Source organism: Asterias amurensis, chromosome 13 (assembly GCF_032118995.1).
Source record: "Asterias amurensis chromosome 13, ASM3211899v1".
NCBI lineage: Eukaryota > Metazoa > Echinodermata > Asteroidea > Forcipulatida > Asteriidae > Asterias > Asterias amurensis.
The window spans coordinates 16,106,347-16,134,201 of record NC_092660.1 but is presented as its reverse complement, the minus strand read 5'-3'; the positions used below and the strand labels follow the sequence as shown (position 1 = coordinate 16,134,201).

At 38.6% G+C, this 27,855-nt stretch overlaps 1 protein-coding gene across 1 annotated transcript; it reads right to left on the bottom strand.

The window, feature by feature from the left end:
- Position 1: 1 nt before the first annotated feature.
- LOC139946290 (protein sidekick-2-like) lies at positions 2-27,130 on the bottom strand. The gene is made up of 25 exons (XM_071943912.1): positions 27,093-27,130; positions 24,451-24,581; positions 22,575-22,904; positions 19,076-19,312; positions 15,190-15,324; positions 14,648-14,806; positions 14,042-14,173; positions 13,806-13,940; positions 13,596-13,727; positions 13,105-13,164; positions 12,347-12,646; positions 11,782-11,832; positions 11,441-11,728; positions 10,906-11,085; positions 9,681-9,800; positions 9,238-9,525; positions 5,680-5,991; positions 4,882-5,178; positions 4,334-4,466; positions 3,629-3,804; positions 2,887-3,174; positions 1,853-2,091; positions 896-965; positions 301-556; positions 2-59 (listed from the first exon to the last, which is right to left on the bottom strand). The coding sequence occupies exons 1-25, from the start codon at positions 27,128-27,130 to the stop codon at positions 2-4; spliced, it is 4,545 nt and encodes a 1,514-aa protein (XP_071800013.1).
- Between the last annotated feature and the right edge of the window lie 725 nt (positions 27,131-27,855).

Sequence of the window (27,855 nt, the reverse complement as noted above, 5' to 3'; positions counted from 1 at the left end):
GTTACAGATAATGAGACGTTGCTCCATCCTCCAAGTCCAAAATGTGTTTCAGCACGTATCTAAAAAGGACCAAACCATAAACAATTCAATGACATTGACATTTCAAAAGTATTGTTAAACAATGCCTTTGGTTAACTTGGCACCATACCTGGAATGAATAGGTTAAACCATTTTCACAGGTTGGTTATCTCTCTCGTTTGAAGGTCAGTCTGCTGATGACATTGACTGTTTATTAACCATAGCAGTTTGAACACCCTTTTGGGAGCATTTTTTTGTATTCTTTCTCTGATGCAGCATTGCCTGTGGTTTACTTGGCACCATACCTGGAATGAATAACTGACATTTCCTTCCAGGTTTGTGATCTCTATTGTTTGAAGGTCAGTCTGTTGATTATCTTTGACTCTAACTATCTCAGCCGATGATGAGTTTCTAGATCCTGTTCTCCAGTAGCGGATCTCATAATTGATGCTATCGCCTTGAGATGGACGAAGCCACGACACGGTGATGCGGTCGCTTCTGATTACTGGGAAAGTCACGTTGCTTGGAGGTGCTGGAACTTTGAAGAGGAGAAATGGGATAAATAATAAAAATAAAAAAATAAAAAAAATACAATGATTAAAAAATACACATGCATGCTTCGTACGCCAGCCTACTAGTGTCAGGTTTGAATTAGTGTTGGGCATATTATACGAAAATATACAGTGAGGAAAGTTTCCGCTAGCATTTCTATTTTAATTGGTGAACGTTTTTTCAAATTTATTGTTTTTATTGTTGATGTATTTATTAAATTGTTTTACTTCATCAGTAACGCCTTGTATGTATACATAACGAACTGATTTAGTCTTGAAGAGTTTTTATAGATCTTTATTCAAAACAAACGGCACTAGCGTGTAACCTTTGGGCACAGTAGTGACTGTTGAGATGTCACTCCATGGACCGTGTCCATCACTTGTCTCAGCTCGGATCTGAAAGAGAATTAAAATGTATATTTAAATGTCAAAGAAGGATAATACTACTTGTATTTTGTGTATTAAAATATCGATACATTTTCCTCTCCCCTTTCTCCCCGGTAATACCGCTATCGTTACAGCCCTTCCAGACCTAGCCTAATTGTGGTCATTAAATGACTGTTGTTGTGTAGAGTCAAAACATTATTGTTTACGCTTGGTAATTGTATTATCACTTGGTGTATCTCAATAAATGCATACAATAACAAAACTGCCAAAATTTAAACCAATTGGTCGTCGAAGTTGCGAGAGAATAATTCCAGAAAAAACACCACCCTAGTCGCACAATAATTTTGCTACTATCAACAGCTCTCCATTGCTCGTTACCAAGTACGTTTCTATGCTAACAATTATTTTGAGTAATTACCAATATTGTCCAGCGCCTTTAATTGTTTCACGTTTATTTATAATCCTTTTTTGGGGGGATATGCATTTATTTGTGGACTAAATTACACTAATTATCTGTCCCTCATGATAATAACAACCCAGGTCGCATCAAGAAGATGTAGGCCTACTGGCATCGGGCGGTATGTCAACATTTTTGGTTTAAAATTTCATCTTTTGAGGTAAATTATTCACTCAGTGTTCAATATGTCACGGCGAGAAACTTTATCGAGACAACTTAAATCATGCAAAAAAAAAAATCAGCTTTGCGAGAGCCCCTCTCAATAAATGGTTTGAAGTTATTACGAAGACCTGAAGAACCAACCCTTTCATTCTGAAAACGGGGATGGAAAAGGAAAAAAAAGAACAAAAATACTTGCAACTTAAGTGCAAGACATAGAATCATGAAAGGAAAGCTTCGGTAATGATTACGATGACACCGTTGGATGTAATGTAAATACCTGTATTGAGTAACTAATACTCTTGTCCAGGGCCATAATCGTTTTCGTCTGGTACTGACTAGCAAGCTGCTTTGTGATTGTTATTGTTTCTCCCAATGTCTGGTTCCCTGACCCTGTCTTCCAATAGCGGATATCGTAGCTGATGATGATGCCATAAGGAGGACTAGGAGCATTCCACGCTACGGTGATCATGTCGCTCCTCGTAACTGGAAAAGTGACTTTGCTTGGGGGCGGAGGAACTGTAAGATGTGAATAAAAGTACCATTAATATCAGTTTAAAAACGTTTAATTGCGTAGCCTGCTATAATCTTTATTTGTTTGGAGGCAGTTTTATACAACATTAACTATTGGGTTCTAACCATGTGTTTGCAAACCACTGTTTATTTGTGGTGATGTTTGTGTGTGTGTGTTTTTTGTTTTTTTTTTGGGGGGAGGGGGTTATATTTATTTTTATTTGGGAATGTTTTGAGAAACATTTGTACCTTTTGGAAGGGCAGCGAGTTCAACGAATTGGCTGAATTGTTCAGTGATTTAGTTTAATACTATGGTCGCTTTCTGTGTCTTCATACATGAGCTATGATAGACACATCGAGTGATTTGTGTTGCTGTGTGCACTTTTGCTTGACAAAATTCAAAATGTTGGTCACTCCAAATAATCTCATTATCAATAATGGTAGTTTTGTTGCAAACAGGCTTCTTAGAACAAATTGATTTAATATGCACATGTGTTGTAATTCCTATGACTATCTTGTGTCAGAGTATAGTTGTCATGTCTTACGTTCGTCGGCGTATGTCCTTCTGTGTGCATGTATGTATGTTTGTTTTTTCTTTGTTCGTTTTTTTTTACAAGCTTTTGTTTATCAAAACATCCCCATACTCTAGTTCTGACATTTATCCTGTCTCCTGTTAGGCCTACTTCATATTAGTTTACTTTATTCTGTTATTATCGATATTTGTTATGTAAATAATGTAAAGCATGTAAATAAATGTGTGCTTGAATTTAATTGATTTGACTGTGTAGGCCTACTACTTACTTCCTTCTTTTGTTCGAGTCGTATTAAAAGCAACGGGTCCTGAAGCGAATTGATTCTTGGCAGATACTGACAGTGTGTATGACGTGAAGGGAACTAGACCAGTGAACTCTACCCCCGTACTAGAGGTTGTATCTTCCTCGAGTACTTCCTCTTCACTGTCAATGAGTCTGTAATGATACTTGGTTATGATGTCATTACGCTGACCACACGCTGGTTGTTTCCATGAGAAAGCCATGGTCTGGTTGGTAACATCAATAGACTCCACATCTCTTGGAGGACCGGAAGGTGCTAAAATTGGGAACAAATTTTTACACAAATAAACAAACGGTGGTCTGATTACTAAGTGTCGTGATTGTTTACATACAGCAGTGCATCAATGTTTTTGTGCTTCAGTCAGAACGACATTCCAGTTTACCAACCTTACATTCAAGTAGAATTTAAAATGTTCAATTCATTTGTTATCCCGTGAAACATTCTTTCTTAACCGTATTTATTAATTTATTTACACACTGTACCGTTACCAATTTCCTCCCTTGATCAATGAAGATAATAATAACAACAACAAAATATTTATAATGCGCCAACTCCAGGGTCAGGTGCCCTATGCATAAATTTGCATCCCTTTTGCTATTTTGTTTTTAATAACAATTGCAATTCTTCAATAAAAGGAAAGCGGGTTTTTTCTTGGTTACGGCTCCATTGACTTTAATCAAGGCGTACAAACTAGTTTTAATACACCTACCAGTATTGGTGGTATTGACTGTCAATGATGCCTCTTCCCCCGCTCCAGCACTGTTAGAAGGCGTGACGTATACACGATACGTAGAGTGAGGGTATAATCCAGTTATGGTTGTTGGTGACTGGGAGCCATCAAGCCACTGCTCACGATTCTGGGAAACTTCACTGTCACACTGGTCCCTTTAAAGAAGACAATTATTTTAAAGGATTTGTTCCTCGTACAACAACTAAAGGTAAATTGTTTTAAAGGATATCACACCATTGGTTATTTTGTGCGAAAAAACATTAATCTGAGTGGCTGGCATTATACTTCGAAATATCGTTCCACCTGTTTTATAGTTCTTGCGTATGCGATTACCAAGAGAAAAGAACAGTGACGAGTTTAAGCTATTGGACGGATATTACTATTATTATACTAACTTATAACACATTCAAACAATGGTCGGCTGACCATCGCTTCAATATGATACAGCATTGCATTTTTTTAAAGTGAAAAACCGATATCACGTGACATTTAAAAAAATGTACTTTCATTCAAGTTATAGTATTTTTGGAAGGTTTTATATTTATGTAGAAGTTGTTTTCTAATGTATTACTTTATCGGTGGGTAAGATCAAGATCTGAGATGAAACAAACAACTGCATAGTTATACTTACGAAATACTTTAGCATTGAATTTGGCTTGTCTTTAGAGATAATAAAATACATACCTAATCGTGAGTTGATATTCTACTGTGTAATAAGAGACTGGACAGTCGTTGGCAGTTTGGATCTGCCAAGTAACATGGATCTGGGTTGCGTCTGAGGTTGGGTTTGCCCGTAGCATGATCACTCGTCCTGGAGCTAATTTATAAAGACAGATATGATGTTGTTATTCGTTTCTTTAAGTTTGTTTGTACACTATTGCATCCCTGAGAGCAAAATTAAGCAGCGAATTAACACAGCCATTTAAATCCATTTCCAATATTATTGAAATCAAGCAGCTCTAGGCCAACTTGTAGTCCGTCTTTCTGGTGCTTTTATAAGAACAATAACATGCAACCTAATTTGTAGGTGGTGAATATTTGTTTGACTCTGTCTCGAATGCAGCCAACAAAGGGTATCTTTCTTTGTAAGCACAATTCTCGGGCATTCTCCCAAAGTGCCTTTTTGTGAAGCTGTGTTTGGAATGCATTTTTAAATACTTTTCTCACATGTTCCTACTCCCTTTTGTTTCAGACTCATTTCGGTAAACAATTCTATGTTTATGTGTACATACCGACAATATCTGTGGTCTCTTCCCGCTCAAATGATGTGTCTTTGCTTGTTCCGAGTGTAGTTACTACAATGGTGTAGGATATACATGGAGACAAGTTGACAAACCGTACAGAGGTACCTTTTACATCCACCCCCTGTTGACGTTGGGCATGTCCAGTTACGTATCCAGTTAGATACAACTCAGCTCTGTAGCCTGTGATGTTGCCTCCTCTGCTACCACATGGGATGGGGTTCCAGGTGATGCTGATGCTACTGGCAGTCACTTCACTTTCATTAAACGTAGGCGCAGCTTGAGGGTCTAATGTAAATCATCAAATAATACAGTCGTTTATGGTTCATACCACTCATTTTTTTTTTATGTGGTTGTACATATAAACATACCGATCTTAAATAATGAGTGAGCTCAAATAATTGAAATGTTCAAAATGACCTTTGGGATGTAAACGCCGCGTTGTTGTTATCAATTCACAAGGGTCGTGAGGCTCAACCAACTCACAAGAATTGCATTGAAATCAAGCGCCTGTCACATTATGACGATGATACACTATAATCTGCATGGTCTAGATGGTGTGGCTGAAAGCACCAACATTTAATGTAAGTTGCAATGCTCTAAAATAACTAAAGAGTATGCAGTGAATTTGTTCCACTGTCTGTAAAAGAAAAACAATAATTACATTTTGGTTTCGCGTTTATGTTGTACGTAAATCAAACAGTAATGATTTTTCGCGTTTATGCTGTACGTAAATCAAACAGTAATGACACACTTATTACAAAATGCGCCCACTTTTACAGCACTTACCTCTTTCACCGGTAATATTTGATATAGCTTTCGATAATCCAAATCCAGCTTCATTTCTCGATGTAACATTGACCCTATATTTAGAGTATGCTTTCAATCCTTCTATAATGACTGATGTATCGGTGGTGTTCAGTGATGAAACACCGGCATGGTCAACCTGCCGACATTGCTCCAGATTGATGAGTTCATAGGTCACCAGGTAGTCAGTAGCGAGGCACGGATTGTTTGGGTTGGTACCAGGGGCTCTCCATGCCACTCTCAGTTGATCATGTTGAATGCGTCTGGCGGTCAAGCGAGAAACAGCTTCTGGTACTTTGGACAGGTTATGCACACAAAGTTGGACTGTTATTATTGGATAAGAGATTATGAGCAATCAAACGGGTTTCAACACAATATTGAAAAGGATGTTAAAACTGTTTTAAATTTTCGCCCCATGCGTACGTACCAGATGTCTCTGTTCTTTCATGATGGCTAAACGATGTAGTTCCGCCTCCACTGAAAGTAGTGACAGTGATGGTGTAATATGTACAGGGCGATAAGCGGTCAAACTGTACAGACGTGGTGAATACACCCAGAGACTGACTGGTTCGGCTCCGTCCTAGATGAGACAAATACGCTCTATAACCAGTGATACGAACTCCTCTACTACCACATGGGATGGGGTTCCAGGTGATGTTGATGCTAGTTGATGTCACTCTACTCCTAATGAATGTAGGCGCAATCCCCAGACCTAATCAGAAGGCACCATTAAGAAGGAGTGAAACATTGCGCTTTCAACAACAAATATTTTGGCATGACATCTTTCTCACTTCGAGACTGACGAAATAGATACACTAAAAGGTACATTTACAAATGCATACGGAATTTCACTCACTACTTTCTCCTGTAACCGCTGATTTGAATTCCATGGCACCATTACCAGCTTCATTTATCGATGTAACATGTATCATGTATGTAGAGTAAGGATGAAGCCCACCGAGAGTAATGGTAGTATCCGAAGTGGTCGATGACGATGAACCACCGGAACGGGTCTCACATTGCTCCAGATTGGTGAGTTCATAGGTCACCAGGTAGTCGGTGGCGAGGCATGGAGTGTCTGGGTTGGTACCAGGTGGGGCTGTCCAAGATACTCTCAGTCTGTCATGTTGTATGCGACTGATGGTTAAGCCAGTAACAACACCTGGAACTTTGGAATGATCATGCACAAAAGCGTGGAACATGGTTATTGAACATAAGAAATATTAACAGTCAATGCACGCGAGAGACTAATATCAATACATCAAAATAAACTCTATATGACTGGTTGGATCGAACACAAAAATGAAAACAACCAAAAAACAAACAAAAATATATATATGATTGAATAATTAAGTTATTCATTATTAATACATTCATAAGTCGCTTGCGCATTTTTCATTTTTGTGTGTATGAATCATCAGTTTCGATGAACTGTCCGTTTCATACGTACCGGTTGTGTTAGTTTCTATTTCACGGCTAAACGATGTCCCTTCACCCCTAAGTTGTATAGTAGTTACGGTGATAATGTATGCTGTACAGGGGGATAACTGGTCAAACTGTGCAGATACGGAGGTGTTTGGCACTTGCTTTAGGTTGCTCTGCCCGTCTTGTCGAGACAAACTCACGCCGTAACCAGTGATGTTGACTCCTCTACTACCACATGGGATGGGGTTCCAGGTGATGCTGATGGTATTAGATGTCACTCTACTGCTATTGAATGTAGGCGCAATCCCGAGACCTGGTCGGAAGAGACCATTAACACATTTATAATAAGGAGGAGTCGGAAAATGTGCAGATCTTTCAACAACAATGGTGTCATTGCGTCTCTCTTACGACGAGCTGACGGAATAGATACACTAAACATGGCCAACAACAAGCAGGTAGTTTACTTACTTCTTTCTGTTGTAATCGCTGATTTGGAATTCGTGGGTCCATCACCAGCTTCATTTCTCGATGTTACATTTATCCTGTATGTAGAGTATGGATGAAGACCATCGACAAGGAGGGTTGTATCTGTAGAGTTCAGTAAACCACCGGAATGGTTACCCTCCTGACATTGCTCCAGATTGATGAGTTCATAGGTCAACTCATAAGCAGTAGCAGGACAATGATTGTCACGTTTGGAAGGAGCTGTCCAAGTTACTCTCAATTGACCATTTTGTTTGCTTTTGATAGTCAAGCCGGTAACAGCACCTGGAACTTTAAATAGCCATGTAAACAAAACACATGTTTGTTTTCGGTTTAGGAAAATTTTTGTTTACTTAATAATCTGAAAGATATTTTCAAAATATTATTAATTTTTGTCAAATAGATAAAAACTAGGTTCCGTATGCAAAATCAGGAACCCCACCTTTAGCAAGCATAATGCTTCTTTAAGGCAACAAAAAAAAAAAATCCACAGGACCACATATCTTCCCTCGAAACACGACTGCATTTTCATTAAATAAATACCTTTCAAAGAATAACAACAACTTCCAAAAGAGAAATTTCATAATAAATTCGTTGTTTACATATACCGATTGTCTTTGTTATTTCCGCATGGTCAAATGATGTCCTTCCTACTGTACTTAGAGTAGTGACAGTGATGGTGTAAGATGTACAGGGCGATAAGCGGTCAAACTGTACAGACGTGGTGAGTACACCCAGAGACTGACTGGTTCGGCTCCGTCCTAGATGAGACAAATACGCTCTATAACCAGTGATACGAACTCCTCTACTACCACATGGGATGGGGTTCCAGGTGATGTTGATGCTAGTTGATGTCACTCTACTCCTAATGAATGTAGGCGCAATCCCCAGACCTAATCAGAAGGCACCATTAAGAAGGAGTGAAACATTGCGCTTTCAACAACAAATATTTTGGCATGACATCTTTCTCACTTCCAGACTGACGAAATAGATACACTAAAAGGTACATTTACAAATGCATACGGAATTTCACTCACTACTTTCTCCTGTAACCGCTGATTTGAATTCCATGGCACCATTACCAGCTTCATTTATCGATGTAACATGTATCATGTATGTAGAGTAAGGATGAAGCCCACCGAGAGTAATGGTAGTATCCGAAGTGGTCGATGACGATGAACCACCGGAACGGGTCTCACATTGCTCCAGATTGGTGAGTTCATAGGTCACCAGGTAGTCGGTGGCGAGGCATGGAGTGTCTGGGTTGGTACCAGGTGGGGCTGTCCAAGATACTCTCAGTCTGTCATGTTGTATGCGACTGATGGTTAAGCCAGTAACAACACCTGGAACTTTGGAATGATCATGCACAAAAGCGTGGAACATGGTTATTGAACATAAGAAATATTAACAGTCAATGCACGCGAGAGACTAATATCAATACATCAAAATAAACTCTATATGACCAGGTTGGATCGAACACAAAAATGAAAACAACCAAAAAACAAACAAAAATATATATATGATTGAATAATTAAGTTATTCATTATTAATACATTCATAAGTCGCTTGCGCATTTTTCATTTTTGTGTGTATGAATCATCAGTTTCGATGAACTGTCCGTTTCATACATACCGGTTGTGTTAGTTTCTATTTCACGGCTAAACGATGTCCCTTCACCCCTAAGTTGTATAGTAGTTACGGTGATAATGTATGCTGTACAGGGGGATAACTGGTCAAACTGTGCAGATACGGAGGTGTTTGGCACTTGCTTTAGGTTGCTCTGCCCGTCTTGTCGAGACAAACTCACGCCGTAACCAGTGATGTTGACTCCTCTACTACCACATGGGATGGGGTTCCAGGTGATGCTGATGGTATTAGATGTCACTCTACTGCTATTGAATGTAGGCGCAATCCCGAGACCTGGTCGGAAGAGACCATTAACACATTTATAATAAGGAGGAGTCGGAAAATGTGCAGATCTTTCAACAACAATGGTGTCATTGCGTCTCTCTTACGACGAGCTGACGGAATAGATACACTAAACATGGCCAACAACAAGCAGGTAGTTTACTTACTTCTTTCTGTTGTAATCGCTGATTTGGAATTCGTGGGTCCATCACCAGCTTCATTTCTCGATGTTACATTTATCCTGTATGTAGAGTATGGATGAAGACCATCGACAAGGAGGGTTGTATCTGTAGAGTTCAGTAAACCACCGGAATGGTTACCCTCCTGACATTGCTCCAGATTGATGAGTTCATAGGTCAACTCATAAGCAGTAGCAGGACAATGATTGTCACGTTTGGAAGGAGCTGTCCAAGTTACTCTCAATTGACCATTTTGTTTGCTTTTGATAGTCAAGCCGGTAACAGCACCTGGAACTTTAAATAGCCATGTAAACAAAACACATGTTTGTTTTCGGTTTAGGAAAATTTTTGTTTACTTAATAATCTGAAAGATATTTTCAAAATATTATTAATTTTTGTCAAATAGATAAAAACTAGGTTCCGTATGCATAATCAGGAACCCCACCTTTAGCAAGCATAATGCTTCTTTAAGGCAACAAAAAAAAAAATCCACAGGACCACATATCTTCCCTCGAAACACGACTGCATTTTCATTAAATAAATACCTTTCAAAGAATAACAACAACTTCCAAAAGAGAAATTTCATAATAAATTCGTTGTTTACATATACCGATTGTCTTTGTTATTTCCGCATGGTCAAATGATGTCCTTCCTACTGTACTTAGAGTAGTGACAGTGATGGTGTAAGATGTACAGGGCGATAAACGGTCAAACTGTACAGACGTGGTGAGTACATCCAGAGACTGACTGGCTTGGCTCTGTCCTAGTTGAGACAATTCCGCTCTGTAGCCAGTGATACGAACTCCTCTACTGCCACATGGGATGGGGTTCCAGGTGATGTTGATGCTACTGGCTTTCACTCTACTGCTATTGAATGACGGCGCAATCCCCAGACCTATTCGGAATTAGGCAAAGGCTTACATTAAACTGTAGAAAAGCGAGGATCTGTTTGGGTTTTCGTCTCAACAAAATGATGCCGTCGAAAAAGTAACGCGACAAACAGCAACGTTTCTCCCTTTTTATAGTAACTGATGTGGTATAGACAAACGCAAGCTAACAATAACAATACCAAAGCGTCACAAATTGTACTTACTTCTTTCCCCTGTAACCACTGAACTGGTCCGAGTGGTTCCATTTCCAGCTTCATTTCTCGAGGTAACATTGATCCGATACTCAGAGTATGCTTGCAATCCTTCTATCGTTGTAGATGTACCAGTAACATTCAGTGAACCACCCGAACGGTCACCTTCTCGACATTGGTCAACATTCATGAGTTCATACGTCACCAGATAGTCAGTGGCAGGGCAATAACTTTTGGTGTTGGTTTTCCAAGACACAATCAGTTTATTATGGCCGTCTGGTTGGACATATAATTGCTTAACACGCCAAGGGGCTAAAAAAAAAAGGTTGCCAAGTAAATAAAAAAATAAAATGACGTTGTATGAGATTTGATGCATTGCACGGTGAGGTATCATATAAATAGTATGTAAGACAGTTCTCTAAAGAACTCCACCTGCCAAGTATATAGACACATACATGGTGTTACCGCAAACCAGATAATAATAATGACGTTGCCTACACTTGTCGTGGAGAAAGTTGTGTAGGTTTACTCGAATTTTGCAAAAAAAAACCTTGCAAATAAGTACCCTCGCAATATAATTTTATAATAGTAGTTTCAACAAAATCGATCAATTCCACTGGGTGAATGCTTACAAAGTATCACCATGACCCTTTCTTTTTTATATTACCTTGTTTAGTTGTTCGTCGCTTATTCTTTTTTGACCACTGCCCTTCTCCAATTCCGTTAACAGCTCTCACTTGAAATATATATAAAGAGCATGGTGTCAGGGAAGTTAATCTTATGCTTTTATCCGTAGTTTTTTTTGTTGGATTGATGAACTTTTCTTGTGGTCCATTTTTGTACTTGTACTCGTACTCCGTTATGTTGCCACCTGTTCTTCCACAGGGAAGCTCCCAGGCGAACTCGATATGATCTGTAGATGCTGAGACGACAGTTACAGTTGGTGCTCCTGGTGCTGTTATGAAAACCACAGTAAACAATTTTAACTAAAATATCATAAGAAAAGGCTTTGATTATGGCTTGTTGGAGACACGGTTACGCTTGCTACAGGATTGGGAACTTCAAGAACAAACAAATACAAGAAAAGAAGGCTATAATAACACACATGACAATTATATGCTACGACGTTAATCTTCTTTGTTTTTGAAACATTATTACCGACCTGAGTAGAAGATGTATGAAACTATAGCCACATTTTGCGCTTAATTGGAATTTGCAAATTGTAGTAGTATTAAGTTTACTGCAGCTCACTTATATTTCACTTTGAATTTTTTTGAAAATTATGCCGAAACTTACACAAACAATAATTATTTGCACATTAAGCGTCTTGTCTCGTGTTTTGCCGTGTACCGTATCATAATCAGGCTTGTAGATCACAAGGTAGCTCAGTATGCCTACGGTAGTACTACGTACTTTTTCATTAACAACTTTCAGAGCCTTGAGGGCTAATTGCACGCCATTGTGTCAGCAATGATTAATATGAAACTATGGTTAAATGCAAACTTAAACTCACAACTAAAAACACAATAATTATAACATTATACCGAGCTGACTTATTTAAAAGACTATTTACCCGTTGATTTAGTCGTGTAGGATTCTTCACTGTAATTCCCGATGCCTTTACTCGTTCGTGCAGCAACTTTGATTTGATATATTGTGCAATGAGCCAAGTTAAGGTTGACCGATGTACCCTCCACTGCAACTGGTTCAACGTCGCTGTCATGACCACCAAGTACCTCATACATGTACACGTAGTTCACTATACTGAAGCCTTCTGCTGGGCACATTACCGGTTCCCATGATAATGTGTGAGTGAATGAATCATCAGCAGAATAAGAAGACACATTGAGACGTTGGGGTATCATGTTGGGATCTGAAATCAATTGGAACATTCCGAGTGTAAAAGATCGTAAAGAGCGTATACAATTCACTTCACACACAGTCACTGCTCAAGAAGTGAAAATGAGCCAGTATGAACTAATCCATGAGCCTGTGAGACCACGCCTCACTTAATACATCCATGCAGAGAGATACGACTGAGCAGATAAGAAGATATGCAAAAGTCAATACAGTAAAGGGAGGGTCATAATAATTCGCTCAAACAAAAACATCATGAGCAAAATATGTAAACAAAAAATGTTTAAAATTTGGAAGACACATTGGGAAGAAAAACAATATCAGACAATTTTTTGGTTGAAAGATTACAACTGAATACCTAAATTTCTGAGATAGTTTCCAGCAAAAGACGATTGTCTTAAAATAATCGCAGATAGACAAGATCGAGTTGGGAAGAAGTCTACATATCTGGTTCAGCAGATGAATGCAACTTACCTAATATTGTACAAGTCGTACTACACGATAGCTTATTATCTCCATAGGGAAGACATTGCTCTGTTGAATAAAAACACCATTATAACAACTTATAAAGGAATGCATACGATTGGTAATCATTCTGGCAATACATAACTTTCAGTAAAAGCTTAACATCAGCGTTGGATAGCATAACTCGGTTGCTCTGACCTGCAATTTGAATCTGGGAAGCGTTTATGCGTAACTTCTGTGATTGTGTTTTCTCATTTACACTTGCTTCATAATATCGGCATTATCTAAAGAATGGCACCACTTTTTCAATCGAAATCTTCATATGTGAGTGTCATTATACACATAACCTATATATGTACATTAATAAAAATCATTGACTAAAAATCTTAACGTTCAACCTCAAAATGAAAATATTTAGGCCCTACTGAAAATTAGGAAGAGAGACACGACGGACGTTAAAACAAAATTCCAAAATACAAGTTTCCAGCTGTTATCCGTACCTTGACAGTTGTCTCCGTTGTATCCCTCTGCACAGTCTCCATCACATTGTCCTGTTGTTCCATCACATGACACCCCGTCCGCACAGTGACAAGTCTGGTCACAGTTGGCACCGAATTTGCCGTCAATACACACTGAAAAGCAGAAAAGAGAACATTGTAAATTTGAATTCCCTAACATTTCAAGATTCAGTTGAAGGCATTATTCCGTACCTTGACAGTTATCTCCTGTGTATCCCTCTACACAGTCTCCATCACATTGACCCGTTGTTCCATCACATGACACCCCGTCCGCGCAGTGACAAGTGTGAGCACAGTTCTCACCGAATTCGCCTGAGGTACATTGTACTGAAAACAAAAGGTAGAGAGACATGATGATTATTAATGTAGACATTGAATATCAAATTGGTTGTTTCTTAAAATTACAATTTTCCAGCTGCAATCCGTACCTTGACAGTTATCTCCTTTGTATCCCGCTGCACAGTCTCCATCACATTCACCCGTTGTTCCATTACATGACACCCCTTCGGCACAGTGACATATCTGGGCACAGTTGGCACCGTACTTTCCATCATCACAATCTGAACCAGTTATGAAAGAACCAAAGAAAAGTGCTAAAAACAAACCGAATGCTGGCTGTCTGTTTATCGACGCCTGGTACATTGAAGTTTTTTGTCCAGAAAATGTACACCGAATGAAAAAAGAAAAAAACAACATTTCTAGAGGGATTCTTTACCCATGGTAATAAAGTTCGCGTGGTTGGATCTAGCGATTGTCTACTCAATGTTTTTATTCAGTGCCACCTCAGTTTAGTGATATCCTCCTAAGGCCGCCTTGAAAGTCCTATACACGCAACTATCTTGATCTGAACATAGTCGTTCTATACAGTGGGGGAAGGGATAGGTGTACTCATTGTGCATTTCTGTTTTCTTTGGAAGCTGTATTTTGTTCTTAGCTTTTTGAAATATTGTTTGCGTTTAGCCTATGAATAGGTTATTTTATCTACGGCACATTTTTTGGATGATGTTTTCTGATTGCTTGATTTAGAAGTGTACTTTTCTTGCACCCAAGTCCCTGGTACCCAGCGGCACAGCTGCATCCGTATGGATCTGGTAAACAGAACAGCATTCCTTTACATGTAGAACCTCGTGAAGGCAGTCCCACAGAATCACAGTGAAGGCTTCCTTCTTGGCCAAAGCGGTTCGGTCCTTTTACTAAGTACAATTCACATGACATCAACAACAATTAAACACATCAATACATTCGGGTGATACTACTTTAACAAAAACTGTAATCAATCGGTCTGTTTGGCGTTGTAAACAAGTATGTTGGTTGCACTAAGCACGAACAACTCTCCAAGAACATTCTGAAAGATAATTGATTTAATAGTATCCCGCCCATTGGTGTAGAACTTGCTCACACTACTCTGCTAGATTAATGGTCATTATTATTAATATTGTTGTAAAACGAAACTTAGGAAGTTTTTTTTTTTTTAATAACTCACATAAAACAAACTTAAAAAAACGGAATCCAAAGCCCAGAACCAATTGTTTTTACAAGTCAGCTTCAAAACGAGATTCGTCATTTGTGTACTCACTGTTTTCGCAGAGTTCACCACTAAACCCAGGTGGACAAATGCAGTCACCATCAACGTCATCGCAAACGCCACCATTAAGACAATTCGGACACTCGCTGCTACAATACGGTGAGCCATATCTATTTTCTTGACATCCTGTTTCAGCAAAGAAAAACATTGTCAAAAGCTTTTACAAAAGAGTTTTCTCAAAAATCATACATACTAGCATACACGTAGTTGTTCTTTTTTGTAGTTATAATGTAACCCTCCCTTACGCATTTATCAAGGCCGCCCTCGGGTCAACTTTACGATGACACAAAATAGTCAGCAACGGATTTAACTTGGCCTGAGCTTCTTTCTTAGACAGTCGGGAAATAATCCGCTACTGTTTGTTACCGGCCTGAGTATAATAACTGCAGCGGTGAAGTTAAGACGATCGGCATTAGTCAATCTGAAAAGTATTGACAGAAATTGTGTAGCAGTTAAAATTGTTACTCGTCCTAACTCGAGATAAGACGAGTCCTAACTCTTTGTGAAATCGACCCCAGGTTTCTTTGTACATTGTCGTTGCAAACTTTGGTCTGCAAGTAAACCCTGTATGAGTGGTTCCTTGAACCATCAAATGTTGGGTGTAGTTATTTGGTTGTGACAATTATGAGACTCTTTGCAACCATGTTGAGTGGCCGCAAATCAAAGTTTGCTCTGACTTTGGCTGAAGATTGGCTACGTCATTGTGGTTTCTTTTAGGTGTTAGTAAAAACTGCAATAGGGGTGGCCTGATATAGTTTCACTATGCTGGTGTTATAGTTCTCCGTCTGTACGTTTGTTCCTGTGTCCATGTCAAACGTTGAAGAAAGCAGCCACCTAGACGATAGACACACTTGATGCGATGCCTGATGATATGTCATAGATATAGTGATTTATTTGAAATCCCTATCTAGGTACTCAAAAGTGATTGCCGTCTCTGCCATATCTCACTTCATTGTTCTGGCACTGATTTGGCTTGTTGCTTTGTTGTAGCTACTCAGCTTTTCCATCTCTGTTTCTATCCGAGTCAGGCATCGTCAGCAGCAACTTTGTCCGTTGTGTGTGCCTCACCCATCCCGCTGTCCAGGCAATTAGTTGCCTCCCCGGTTGTTGCCTCCCCGGTTGCCTGAACCATTGTTGCCTACCCTGTTGTTGCCTCCCCTATTTTTGCCACTTATGATTGTCTCCCCTGTTGTTGGCTCCCGTTGCCTACCCTGTTGTTGCCTTCCCTATTTTTGCCTCCCCTGCTTTGGCCCCCTTGTTGTTGCCTCCCCTGATGTGGCCTCCAGGCGTGTCCTCCCCTATGTTGCCTCCCCAGCTGGTACCTCCTCAGGTGTTGCCCCCCCCCCCCCCCCCCCCCGCTGGTTCCTCCTCCTCTGGTGCCTCCCGTTGTTACCTCCCAACCTGTGCCTCCCTAGTTGTTGCCCCCCTGTTGTTGCCCGCCTGTTGTTGCATCCCTGTTGTTGCCTCCCGTTGTTGCATCCCCAGCTGGTACCTTCTCAGGGTTTGCCCCCCCCCCCCCGCTGGTTCCTCCCAACTTGTGCCTCCCTTGTTGATGCCTCTACCGTTGATGCCTCATTTAACTTCCTTAGAGCACTGCTAACTATACTGTTGTTGTGCGGTCTTTTTCACAAGAATTGTTCCCACTGAGCAATAGTAGGTGACCGTATTTACCAGCATAGGTCCTCTCTGCCATCAATGGTTATTTTGCTTATACTTAGAAACTACCTTGGAGGTTATTAGAGAAGCTATCGCCCTGGTGTTTGCTTGACATCCTCATGTAGCCGAGCTTCATCATAGGATAGACAATTAGCATTTTCTCTTACAACTTGCTGAGTTCCATGACAAACCAAACATAAAACGCAAGTACTTTAGCAAATTTTCTGATACACTCCAGTCTGCACACGCGGATGCTAAACCGCGTTGAAACAAGCTGTGCTGTTTAGGGCGCATCGCAATAAGTGGTAATTTTACATTTGCTGACACGTTGACCTTTGACCTAGATGATGACTATATAGGTCATTTGAGACACGGTGGAATCATTCAACCCAAAGAATTAATTAATTATTGATTACACTGTCATGGTACCGTGTAAATGCGTTTGGGTGGAGAACACCAATTAAACGCATGTTTGACCCCATGACCTTTGACGTAGTTATTTGGAAAGGGTCAATCGAGTATGCAAATATGTTTTTTAGATTCTCAAGGTCAGGTTTCTATTCACCTTTAACACAAACCTTGTCCATAAAATTAATAGTTTTAGAGATAATTGACCTTAACGATTGCTAAAACCACCTAATTTAAATATGCAAATTAGGTCAATTCTGGCTTGAAACTCTTGTCCGATTTTGAATGTGTCATCAATAACCACCCAATAAACAAGAATCAACAATAAAACAAACTTTTGCAATTTGTGTAACTCGACATGATTTTTTTTCTTCTAAATCTGGTCCTCTAAAGTGTCTGTAAACCAATCAGTGAGTGCGAACAAAAGTAAGCAGCAACTGATTGGCTTACTAGCAAATTACATCACAAACGACAAGTTCAAGGCCACTATCTATTAAAATTAATAAAACAAACGAAACGTAAAACAAATAGTTTGGCTTAAACCTTTTAGTTGAAAAGACGACATGTCTTTAAAAATCAGGTGTGTCGTCCCTGATCGTCCTTTGGTGTTTTGAGCTTTGGTTTGTTTGGGTGACGGCTGACTAAATGTTCACTCGAATTACCAGTTATAAAAACATTCGCATTTACTTTGTGAAAGATTCCGTCCGTCGCAGTTCAAGCTAAAGGTATGTTGACCAAGGCCTGGTGATCGCATTGGGCTTCGGATGCAGTTAGAAGTGTCTCTGATGTTAGGCCTATTTATTTGTGTCTGATGTTTTAGAGATAAGTAGTTACTAACATATTTCCATTGAAGTCTGGTTCTAGTTTAACCATGGTTTCCATGGCACAATTAACAGTTTTTGTTAATTACTCCTCTTATGAATAAAGTAGAAAGCTATTTTTTTCTTGACTTCCTCCATTATACGATTGATAAACATAATGGAGAGTTTGAGTAACCAAGCTTATCTGGATTACCCTGGCACTGGTCCAAAGTATTATGGAGAGTTCCCCCATTGACTTGCGTTGACCATTGCCTTTAGTGTGGGGACTATGCCCTATTTAGAATACATTATGGATACTAATGCAGGCAAGCGTGGTATGAGGGAATTGTTTTAGTATCTCTAGACCATCTCAAAGGTGTTGGGGGTGCACAGAGTCAATTTTATGCAGCATTAATGTGTTAATTAGCCATTATTTTCATAGACTGCCTAATGCAGTGTTTTGGTCTGCTGTATTGTATTGCAGAGTTAAGTGAAAGTATTCCAAGATAGACAGTTATAATAATATGAAGAAAAAAAAACATAATTTGTAAAGCGCACTTTATCTGTATGACATTCAACGGCGCTGGTCAAGAACAAGAATACAATTTCACTCATGTTTATAGGCTAATCTGAAGACATGGGTCTTAAGAGATTATTGGAATCGTGAGATGTCATGTGTATCCTCATGTGTAATCTTTTGTTGAGGCAGAGAGTTCCAGAGATGGGTTGAAATGTTACTAAAGGACATACATAGCTGGATAAACAGGTCAGAGGAACATGAAGCATGCTGCCCGATTACCTCAGACCCAACCCAATGACACTACAGGGCTGAAGCATGCTCTGTATGTAGATAGGGGCTAGTCCACGGAGAGCCTTGAATGTCAGAAGAATGATCTCATATTGTATTATGAAATAAACGGGTATCCAGTTGGGATTATGTAGAATGGGAGAGATGTGAAGCCACATATTCTTTTTCATGATAAGTAAATAAATAAATGAATCATTTTGCTTACCTCTAACAATCAATCTCAGTAGCGCCTGGTTTCCTTTGGCACGTTCATGTTTATAATGGCACTCATAAATACCACTGTCGCTGGGACTGGCGCTCTCGTTCTCGTTCATCGCTCCACCGTTGTCTTTCCTCCATTTGATGTTCGAAATCTCGCCATCCGCTGTGTTTCTGGTAACGGTCAGATCAACATCATCGCCGATGTTTACAGTACGGCTTACGAAGGCTGGTACAAGGGATGCTGTGGATGTCAAATTCACCACAAAATAAACAAAAAAATAAACAAAACAGACGCAATGATTAAGCTCACATTGTCATTAACGGCACATTGTTAATGGCATAGTAAACATTACATTTTAAGGATAACTATATACCCAGTTATTACAATGGAAACAAACATCGTGTCTATAATTGATTGGACTCTTACTTGTTTGGTGGCTTATACTAATTTAAACCTAATGTATAATGATTATTTTTTGCTTTAGTGAACCATTTTGTTTTAGACGAAGAATTGCATATTTTGTTTGGTTTTATTTAGGTCGATGGTTTAGTTTGCGTACTTGAGGGCTACATGTTTTACTTTACTTGAGGGTTACTTGAGGGTTTACTTTACTTGAGTGCTACGTATTATACAGATGACAGGGTGCCGCCGAGACATCTTTTGCAAAGAAAAAAAGGATGGCATCAAAGACACATAACTGGAGTTGAATTTGGAAGCTAAACAAACAATTTTTATTTTGTTTATAATAACACAATCTTAGAAATTTAGCACAAACTTTTAAGTTTAAAGACGTTTTCGCGAAAAGTACACATCAGTTTCAAGCATTTATTTAGTACTTTTTTAATGTTTTTTTTTGTGTGGAAAGTTCACACTTTATGTTGACAAAAAAAATTGAACTAAAGCTGAAAATGGAAATTTGGATTAAAATATGAAGGTGTTCTACCCAGTAGTGACAAGTCCCTTTAGTTGGTGCAACTGATAAGGACACATACAATTGTATTAAAGCGTATATATTATGATTGGCGACATTCACTCCAATTCTCTGGAAAACTTTTGGATCCAACATCATCAAGTTTTGAAAATAATTATGTACAAAGCCTGCAATACCGTAATTCGATATGATGATTGTTTCGATTCAGAAGCGAACGAAATTATAAAGGGTGTGTGTTTAAGTGTTTAAAACGAAATATGGTCTATGGTCTATGGCGTCATTTACGTCATTTACGTCATTTACTTTATTCCATAACTCTTTTATTTTTGCACGACTTGCGCAATGTGGTCAGTTTCACCCGTTTGCACAATAGGTGAATAGTTCTCTATGGTTGTACCCATTGCGCCATTCGTGCAAAATAATGGAGCGATTTAACAATAGCATGCATCACAGGTGTGGGTTAAAGCGAACGTATCTTGTGCAAATTAAACAAGTTGCGAAATCATCTCCTGAATTTAATCTTTGTCATAATATTCAGCAGAACGCTTCCCGGCTGTAGCAAACAATATGCGGAATCAAAAACGGGTAAAGGCACAGACTTGATACTGGCAGTTGCATGAAAATAACGCGACAACAGGCAGTTAGGTATCCATGTTTGTGGCTTTGTTAGTACAGCTGTGTCACTTAAAGAGTATATATATGTACTTTTTCCTAACAAAAAACACAATGTCCACAGATTTACATTAAACTTACACAGTTTGAAGATGATGATAGTAGAAAGCTTCCCTTGAAATTTTACTTACTGAGGTGCTGTAGTTTTTGAGAAATGAGTAAAAGTAATAATTTTCGTCTTAGTTTTAGCATGTAAGATGTATTAACCAGTTATGCTATGGTTTTGGTAAAATATCATAACTGGTTAAGGGGATTTTACATGCTAAAATAATTTTGGTCTCATGAGACGAAAATTATTTTGTGACTTGTTTTACTCATTTCTCAAAAACTACACAACCTTAGTTAGTAATATTTGAAGGGAAGCTTTCCACTATCATTATCTTCAAACCCTGTATTAGTTCAACGTCTGTGGACTTTTTGAAAAAGTACCCGAATCCTTTAATCCACGAAGCCAGTTAAACAAACACAAACAATTTATTTAGCATGTTTCTGGGCGTCGCGTGTACCGCGAAGGTATGTTCATAAATACCTAAGACAGTTTATCCATTCTGATTGGTCGAAAGGCCATCACGTGGAGGTGTTTAAACATATGATAAAATACCAGTAAAAAGTGTTTAAACATGGGTGTGACACGTGAGCTTGCACCTGTGCTTATAAGACAGTTTATTTATTCATCTTATAAACGGCTGGGACACCTGTGCCACATCACGCGATACGCGCGACGCGCACGCCATTATAAGGAGTTGTTTACCAGAGGGCCTTACCATTTCATAGCTGGAGGGGTGTTTTGTTGAAATCAATCATTGAACAATATTATAATTTTTGCGTTTTATGTTTTATTTTTAGACCAAACAGTTTTGAGGTTTTTTGACCCAAAAGGTATTTATGAATGGGAATAAAAATGTGCTTGGCCAGTATTAAACACTCTGTCTAAAACCGGTTGCAGTCTGGATGCTGATAATTACCCTCGCCTTCGGCTCAGGTAGTTATCGCATCCAGACCGCACCCGGTATTAAACAGTGTTTAAAACCGGCCAAGCACATATTTATTCATATTTAATTGTTGTTCATAGGGAAATGGTTGTTTCAAAGGAGCCCCTTTACAAACAGGACACGATGAAGACCAAAAATAACACAAGTATATTTTTAGTTTTTCAGTTTGTGCGCTCACAAATATTTCGTGCTGACACAGTAATTTTAGCACTAAACAAAACTCGGAATTCATTTCGTGCACTTAAACTAAGTTCGTGTGCTCGAAACACAAAATAATTGTATATATCAATATAAACCACAAGGGAAACTGACTGGGTAAATTTTGAAATGATTTTTGGGGTTGAACAAATAATTGACTAGAGTGAGATTCGAACCAACGACCTCCGGATTAACGTTGGTTCGAATCCCACTCTAGTCAATTCTTTGTTCAACCCGAAGAAAGTTATTTAAAGGACACAACATAATACATTTTAAAGAGCAAGAAATTAAATGTCGTGCGCTCAAAATTATTTGTACCCGAACAAGCACACTCAGTTGTGTTCCGTGTTAATATAATAGTCCTTACTGTGACGTAAACTTAGTCACATCGAGGACTAGATGAATGTTGTTTACCTTTGATGCTTGTTTCATGGCAATGCCGTTTTTTTTTTATTTGCATGGCGCTCCGAGTTTTTTTCACCTCAAACTCGGCCTTTTGCAAAGCGTGACAGCGATCACAGGTTTACTTGATAGAAATAATGTTCTATGAGTTTTACTTAAAGCAAATTAAATTGTTACACATCCGTTCACATATCTTTTAGAAAACCACAAAATAAAGCCAAAATCGATATCACATGCAACGTTCTTCCTTATGGTAAAATGCAAAACTTAGTCATTATTATGCTCGATTCACATTTGAAACACTAACCTGTGGACCTCATCCGTATCGTTTTCACTTCGTTAGAGCCATACGTCCATTTGAACGCACCGACGCTTTCTGTAGTGGCATTGAGAACTTTATATATCTTCCTCTTAACATTGTCTGGCAATGTCGATGGTAAATAATCAGAAAAATTCGTCCACCCAGTGAGGTCGGTAGCTCTACCAGGCGGTATGAATCGTGTAAAACCAAGCTCTTCGTTGTTGGTTGCTGTGGGCTCATCACCAGTCACCAAATAACTTGCAATGAATACGTATTGAGTTCCCTGCAGCGAGCCAGTAGCTGTCACGCTGGTAAAGTCTACCACTGATAACACGACTGAGGAACATAATTTAATAAGCGATTTGTTTGATTAGAAGAAGAAAAAACAGACTCACCTACCAAACAAAGGAATGGTGAGATATATTAGTACAAACTCGCTCACACCTTAACTGACAACTTCTTAATGAACCTTTATGGTTATATTTTCCAGTGACCTTCCAATTTGAACAGCTTGCACTTTTCTAAATTTATTTCATTAGATTTTTACGAATGTGGTGTCTTTCTGAACATTTTAAAATACGATAAAATACTCTGATATTTAGTGCAAAATAATATCAAAAAATGTTAACTCTGTCAATTCACTTTTAACCAGCTTCTAGGCGAACTTATATATTTTTGTTTTTGACACTCGAGGAGGCTGAATGAGGTTTTTGATGTATAATAAAAAATGAATGAAATAAAAATGTTTATTTGTGGAAGCCAGCCTTTATTAAAGCAATCGCACAACATCGGTAAACAGTATTTTCCAAAGGCCCACACTTCGTGTATCACAACTTATATACAAAACAAAAACTGTGAAAAATTAGGCTCAATCGGTCATTGGAGTCGGGAGAAAAAAACGTTCGTTTCCGAACGTTTCGCCGTGTCATGACATGTGTTTAAAATAAATCCGTTATTCTCGATATCGAGAATTGATAATTGTTTTAATGCTTTCTCGAAAATTACAGCATTTCATGGAATAATATTTCACGGGAAGTCTTTCACCGTTACCTTATGTAAACTATGTAAGATATTTGTAAATATGTGAACTTTTAATTGTTGTTCTGTTCAGAAAGACTCCAATGGCTTTATAAAATGCGTTAGTGGGAATAAATATAAACATGTGAATGCCGCAATAAGGTCGTAAGTAACTATGTAGGCCAACAATATCAATGTCATGCATGCTTGTAGACAGTTGCAGACGGTAAAGCGAAATGCGACATGTTCCAATGCGGGGGGGGGGGGGGGACAAAAATGAAAACCGTCAAACAACTAAACAGGGGGGGGGGGGGTATACGGTTAGGAAGCTGAAGCATTTCGTTTTAAAGTATCAAACCGGTTAAGTTTAGTAAGTTTAGTGGTGCAGAACAACACCGTGAATCGTGCATTTGCACAACGCTCGTTCGCATATACACATAAGCAAAGTCTATGCATTTGGGCTAGGCTTGAAGAACAAGAAATTTAAAAAATACCAATTCCTCTTGTCGGCTGAGTTTGAGGAACAAGGCACATATATAAATCCATCCCTTTACTTAAATTTACAAAGTACTTTTTTTGTCCCCCCTTACTTACAATTTACAGTTTGCCGAAATCCAAATGCTTTCGGGAACAGAACAAATTCCAAGATTTTTACCAAGTTTAATTTATGCAAATAGTTCTACATAGTTGAATTTTCCTTCAGTTATTCAAGAATTGCCAAAACTAAACACGTTCTGGGGATATACCCCCATATAACCCCATATAACAGCCGCCGAGGGCTTCGCCCATAATATACCCTATACCAGGACCCTAAAGCGGGCTCGTTTCATCGCATCATATCTATTAGGACTTGTCAAGTACATACCTCCAAAAACTCCAAACAGTATGAAAAGCTCCTTGAAGCTCACATGAAGCTGTCTCGCCATGGTTGCCTGTGTGTCGACTTCGGCTGCTCCCCCTTGCTTAATAATGATCCATTCTACGAATGAAAACCATCTTTACAAAACAAAAGGAGGAACTTACGAAATCCATTAAAGAACCAAAGGCGAATACTATTTGTTCAAATTAAGATTGACTAGAAGTTGACTGGCTGCCAAATTTTCCTTTTTCTTCGTTAAATAACTTGAATAGTTCCTTCTAGAAAAGGAAATCCTGGTGTATTTTAGGCCTTTTTCAAGAGATATTGTTTAAACAATATTATTGTATAATCGTTAATTTTGCGTGTTTCCTTCAATGGTCTTGCTCAGATTTAAAACAGATTGATGTTTATAACCTTGATTCGGAGACGCAAATTTAAGTTGGCAAACTACGAAAGTGGGGCATTTTGCCCCAATCACTTAATCAAGTATAATAATCACAACTTGAAATATTTTACTATATTTTCTGTAAGGGAAAGTTATGAAACGTAAACTGAATTCGTTTCACTTGAATGTCATATGACATTGAATTGTTTATGAATTAAACTAATTTCTGTATCCTTAATAAAACTCCAGATATACAAGGTTTTCCATGTCAGGCTTCCATTGCACAGTATTGCACAAAGAAAACCTAAAAGCTCAGAGCAGCGACCTAAAATCTCAATTACTATTGAAAAAGAACCATACCTTCCACACACTTTCCTGACAAACAAGTGGAAGTCCCTAAGCTCATGTGAGAAATAGATTGTGTAAGCCAATGAGTAGTTCCCAACACTGTAGGCATGTATAACAAAAGTACCGGAAAAGCAAGGGCAACGTAAAAAAACAACAACAACAACAACAACAGCAGCAGCAGCAGCAACGGTCGTTTCATAGACAGCAACAAGGAGCAATCAATGTTCATTTTTTATTAACGTACAGGTGAAGATCAAATTTTTCAAATTCACGTAAATTTTTGTCAAACTAACAAAACAAAACTGTTGTGTTAACATTGGTGATTCGTGCTTTAATTTTCCTTTATTTGCTATTAGATATTACATTGTATTTTTGTTATGCTTTGGAAGCACGTACACCCACTGCCCTTGATTCGGTTGTTACACCGCAAAACACTATTGTGTGCCCCTCCCTACCCCCTTCCCAGATTTTAATTTCAGAGGGCAATAGTTCACATGAAAAAATTGTTAGTTTAGTAACTTCAAAATCCCTACCAGTCCAATAAAATGAAGAAAAACAAAAATAACAAAGGAGAGAAACAAATTGAGGAACTGTTCTAAACCAAATATTTTTTGTTGATCGTCTTTTTGTGATAGACATCTTGATTTCCTGTTTAGCTAATGAGGAGAAACAGTCCAGTTTAATCCGTTCAAATTCGTCCTCCAGACTTATCATAAAACAGACTGAAAATATCAATCTAAAAAAAAAAAAAGGACTGTGAACTATCGATACAGTGTATCGATAGTTCACAGTCTTTTTTTTATTCAAGTTGCCATACACACAAGGCCTGAAGGCCACTTCAAGGTGTGGGCTACAATTATTTTATTTTGTCCAGAGACCTAAAGCCACCTACTCCTAGGGCTGAAACAGGGTTACCCCTTTTACAGTCCATACGGATGTAGGCTTGGGTATCATCAGTCCGAAGCCTGGCCGGTAGAGCAGAAAGCTCTACCTCCCCAATTTTATGTAGCAAGTGCCACAACGGGATTCGAACCCACACTCTGCTGATCAAACATCAGAGCTAGAATTTGGTGCTCTTAACCGCTCGGCCACGGTGTACAGGAGTGTTCAAATAATTCCATGAACGTTCCAGATCCAAATGCTGGTGTCTGATTTCAGCACATAATTGCCGTCTAACCCAGTCACAATACACAGTGACATTATTACATTCAGATTGAACATTTTTGTTGCACACATTTGTTTTGAATGAGACAACAATATTCTGAATAGAAGCAAGCGCACCCTCACAATTAGTTTGTGTATGCATAAAGGCCGCCTCTGTGAGTACCCGATGGTGATTGGGCAACACAGAAGCCGGACAAAAGGAAGAAGAAAAAAAAAACACCCACACGCCCGTTGCAATTTGATGTCGAGTACAATAGTTGGTGTCCTCGGAAAAACTGTTCATTGAGCGATATCGTTTAGCTTGTTACGAGTGTAGGCCTATTGCACAGTTCGTGTGCCAATCGTTTCTTGAAGTTTGAGAAAACATAAACCATCAATGAAGTTCCCAGTGCCAAGTATCTATAATGTGTTGATGGCAAGTTACCCGGCTAATAACTAAGGATAATGCTATTAATTCTTTATAGAATTCAAGCCAAGCATTGTTGGTTTGATTGTGCTCAATGTGTTTTGTTGCAACGTTTCCTCTTTCAGCCTCTTTCAAGAAAGCTGTGATAGTACCATCTATATAACTATGAACAACAGGAAACAATAGTTTACTCAAACAAATATTTAGATGGGTTTTCCCCACATGTATAGGAACAATTTCGTACTCATTTTCTTGAAGGTAGATGACCCAAGTAGCTTATGTTTTTTTTTTTTTTTTTTTTTTCTTTTGCGTAGCTAATGTAAAAAAATACATGATTTTGTTTACCTTTGACGAACAAACACCGCTGCCGTTGGTGCTGGCATTGTTAATGTCGAAGTGCATGGTCTCTGTTTGAACCACCTCACCCACCATTTTTGTCTCCATTTGCTGTTAAAAATCCTGACATCCTCTATGTTTCTTGTAACATTCAGACATTGCCGTTGATATTCGCGGTACGAGTTGTTGTCTGCTGCGGTCTCACCATCGAACACCAAATAACTTGAATACCTATGGAGTACCTATGGAGTGTATAATGAAGAGGTTGGAGCTGCCACAATGATGAAGTATGCAACTGCTGATACGCTTGAATGAATATCACACAGAAATGTGTTGTCGTACACTGCTGGTATTTAAGTATTCACGCCAACAACATATGTTGGACACTATTGGTAATTAATCAAAACAATTTAGAGCATAACAACTTATTTGGTTCTATTTCAACCAGAATTATTCTTAATTTTGAAATTTAACAATTAATTCAATTTCATGGGGCTCGGTCCCTGAAAAGGGTTGAACGAGCATAAAATGAGAATGATAACAGTAAAACAAAATTAACTCTCTTTATTTCTGAAAGAGGCAAGTTTTTGGATGTATCCGTCGGGACAAATAGTACTGATATGCGTTGTGACGAAGCAAGAAACTTAAAAAAGTTACATGCTTAATGTAATCCTTTTGAAACCATTCCCATTGATAATGCTTAAGTAGTTCGTGGTTTAGGATAAAGGTTGAAATTGGCCTGCGATCATCTCAAGCTATGGTTATTGCTAAT

Coding starts and splice junctions, on each gene's coding strand:
- LOC139946290 (XM_071943912.1), bottom strand. CDS start 27,130: ATGCCAGCACCAACGGCAGCGGTGTTTGTTCGTCAAAG. Junction 13,728..13,805: donor CACAGGAGATAACTGTCAAG/GTACGGAATAAT, acceptor TCTGCTTTTCAG/TGTGTATTGACGGCAAATTC. Junction 60..300: donor TGGTGCCAAGTAAACCACAG/GCAATGCTGCAT, acceptor GGTCCTTTTTAG/ATACGTGCTGAAACACATTT.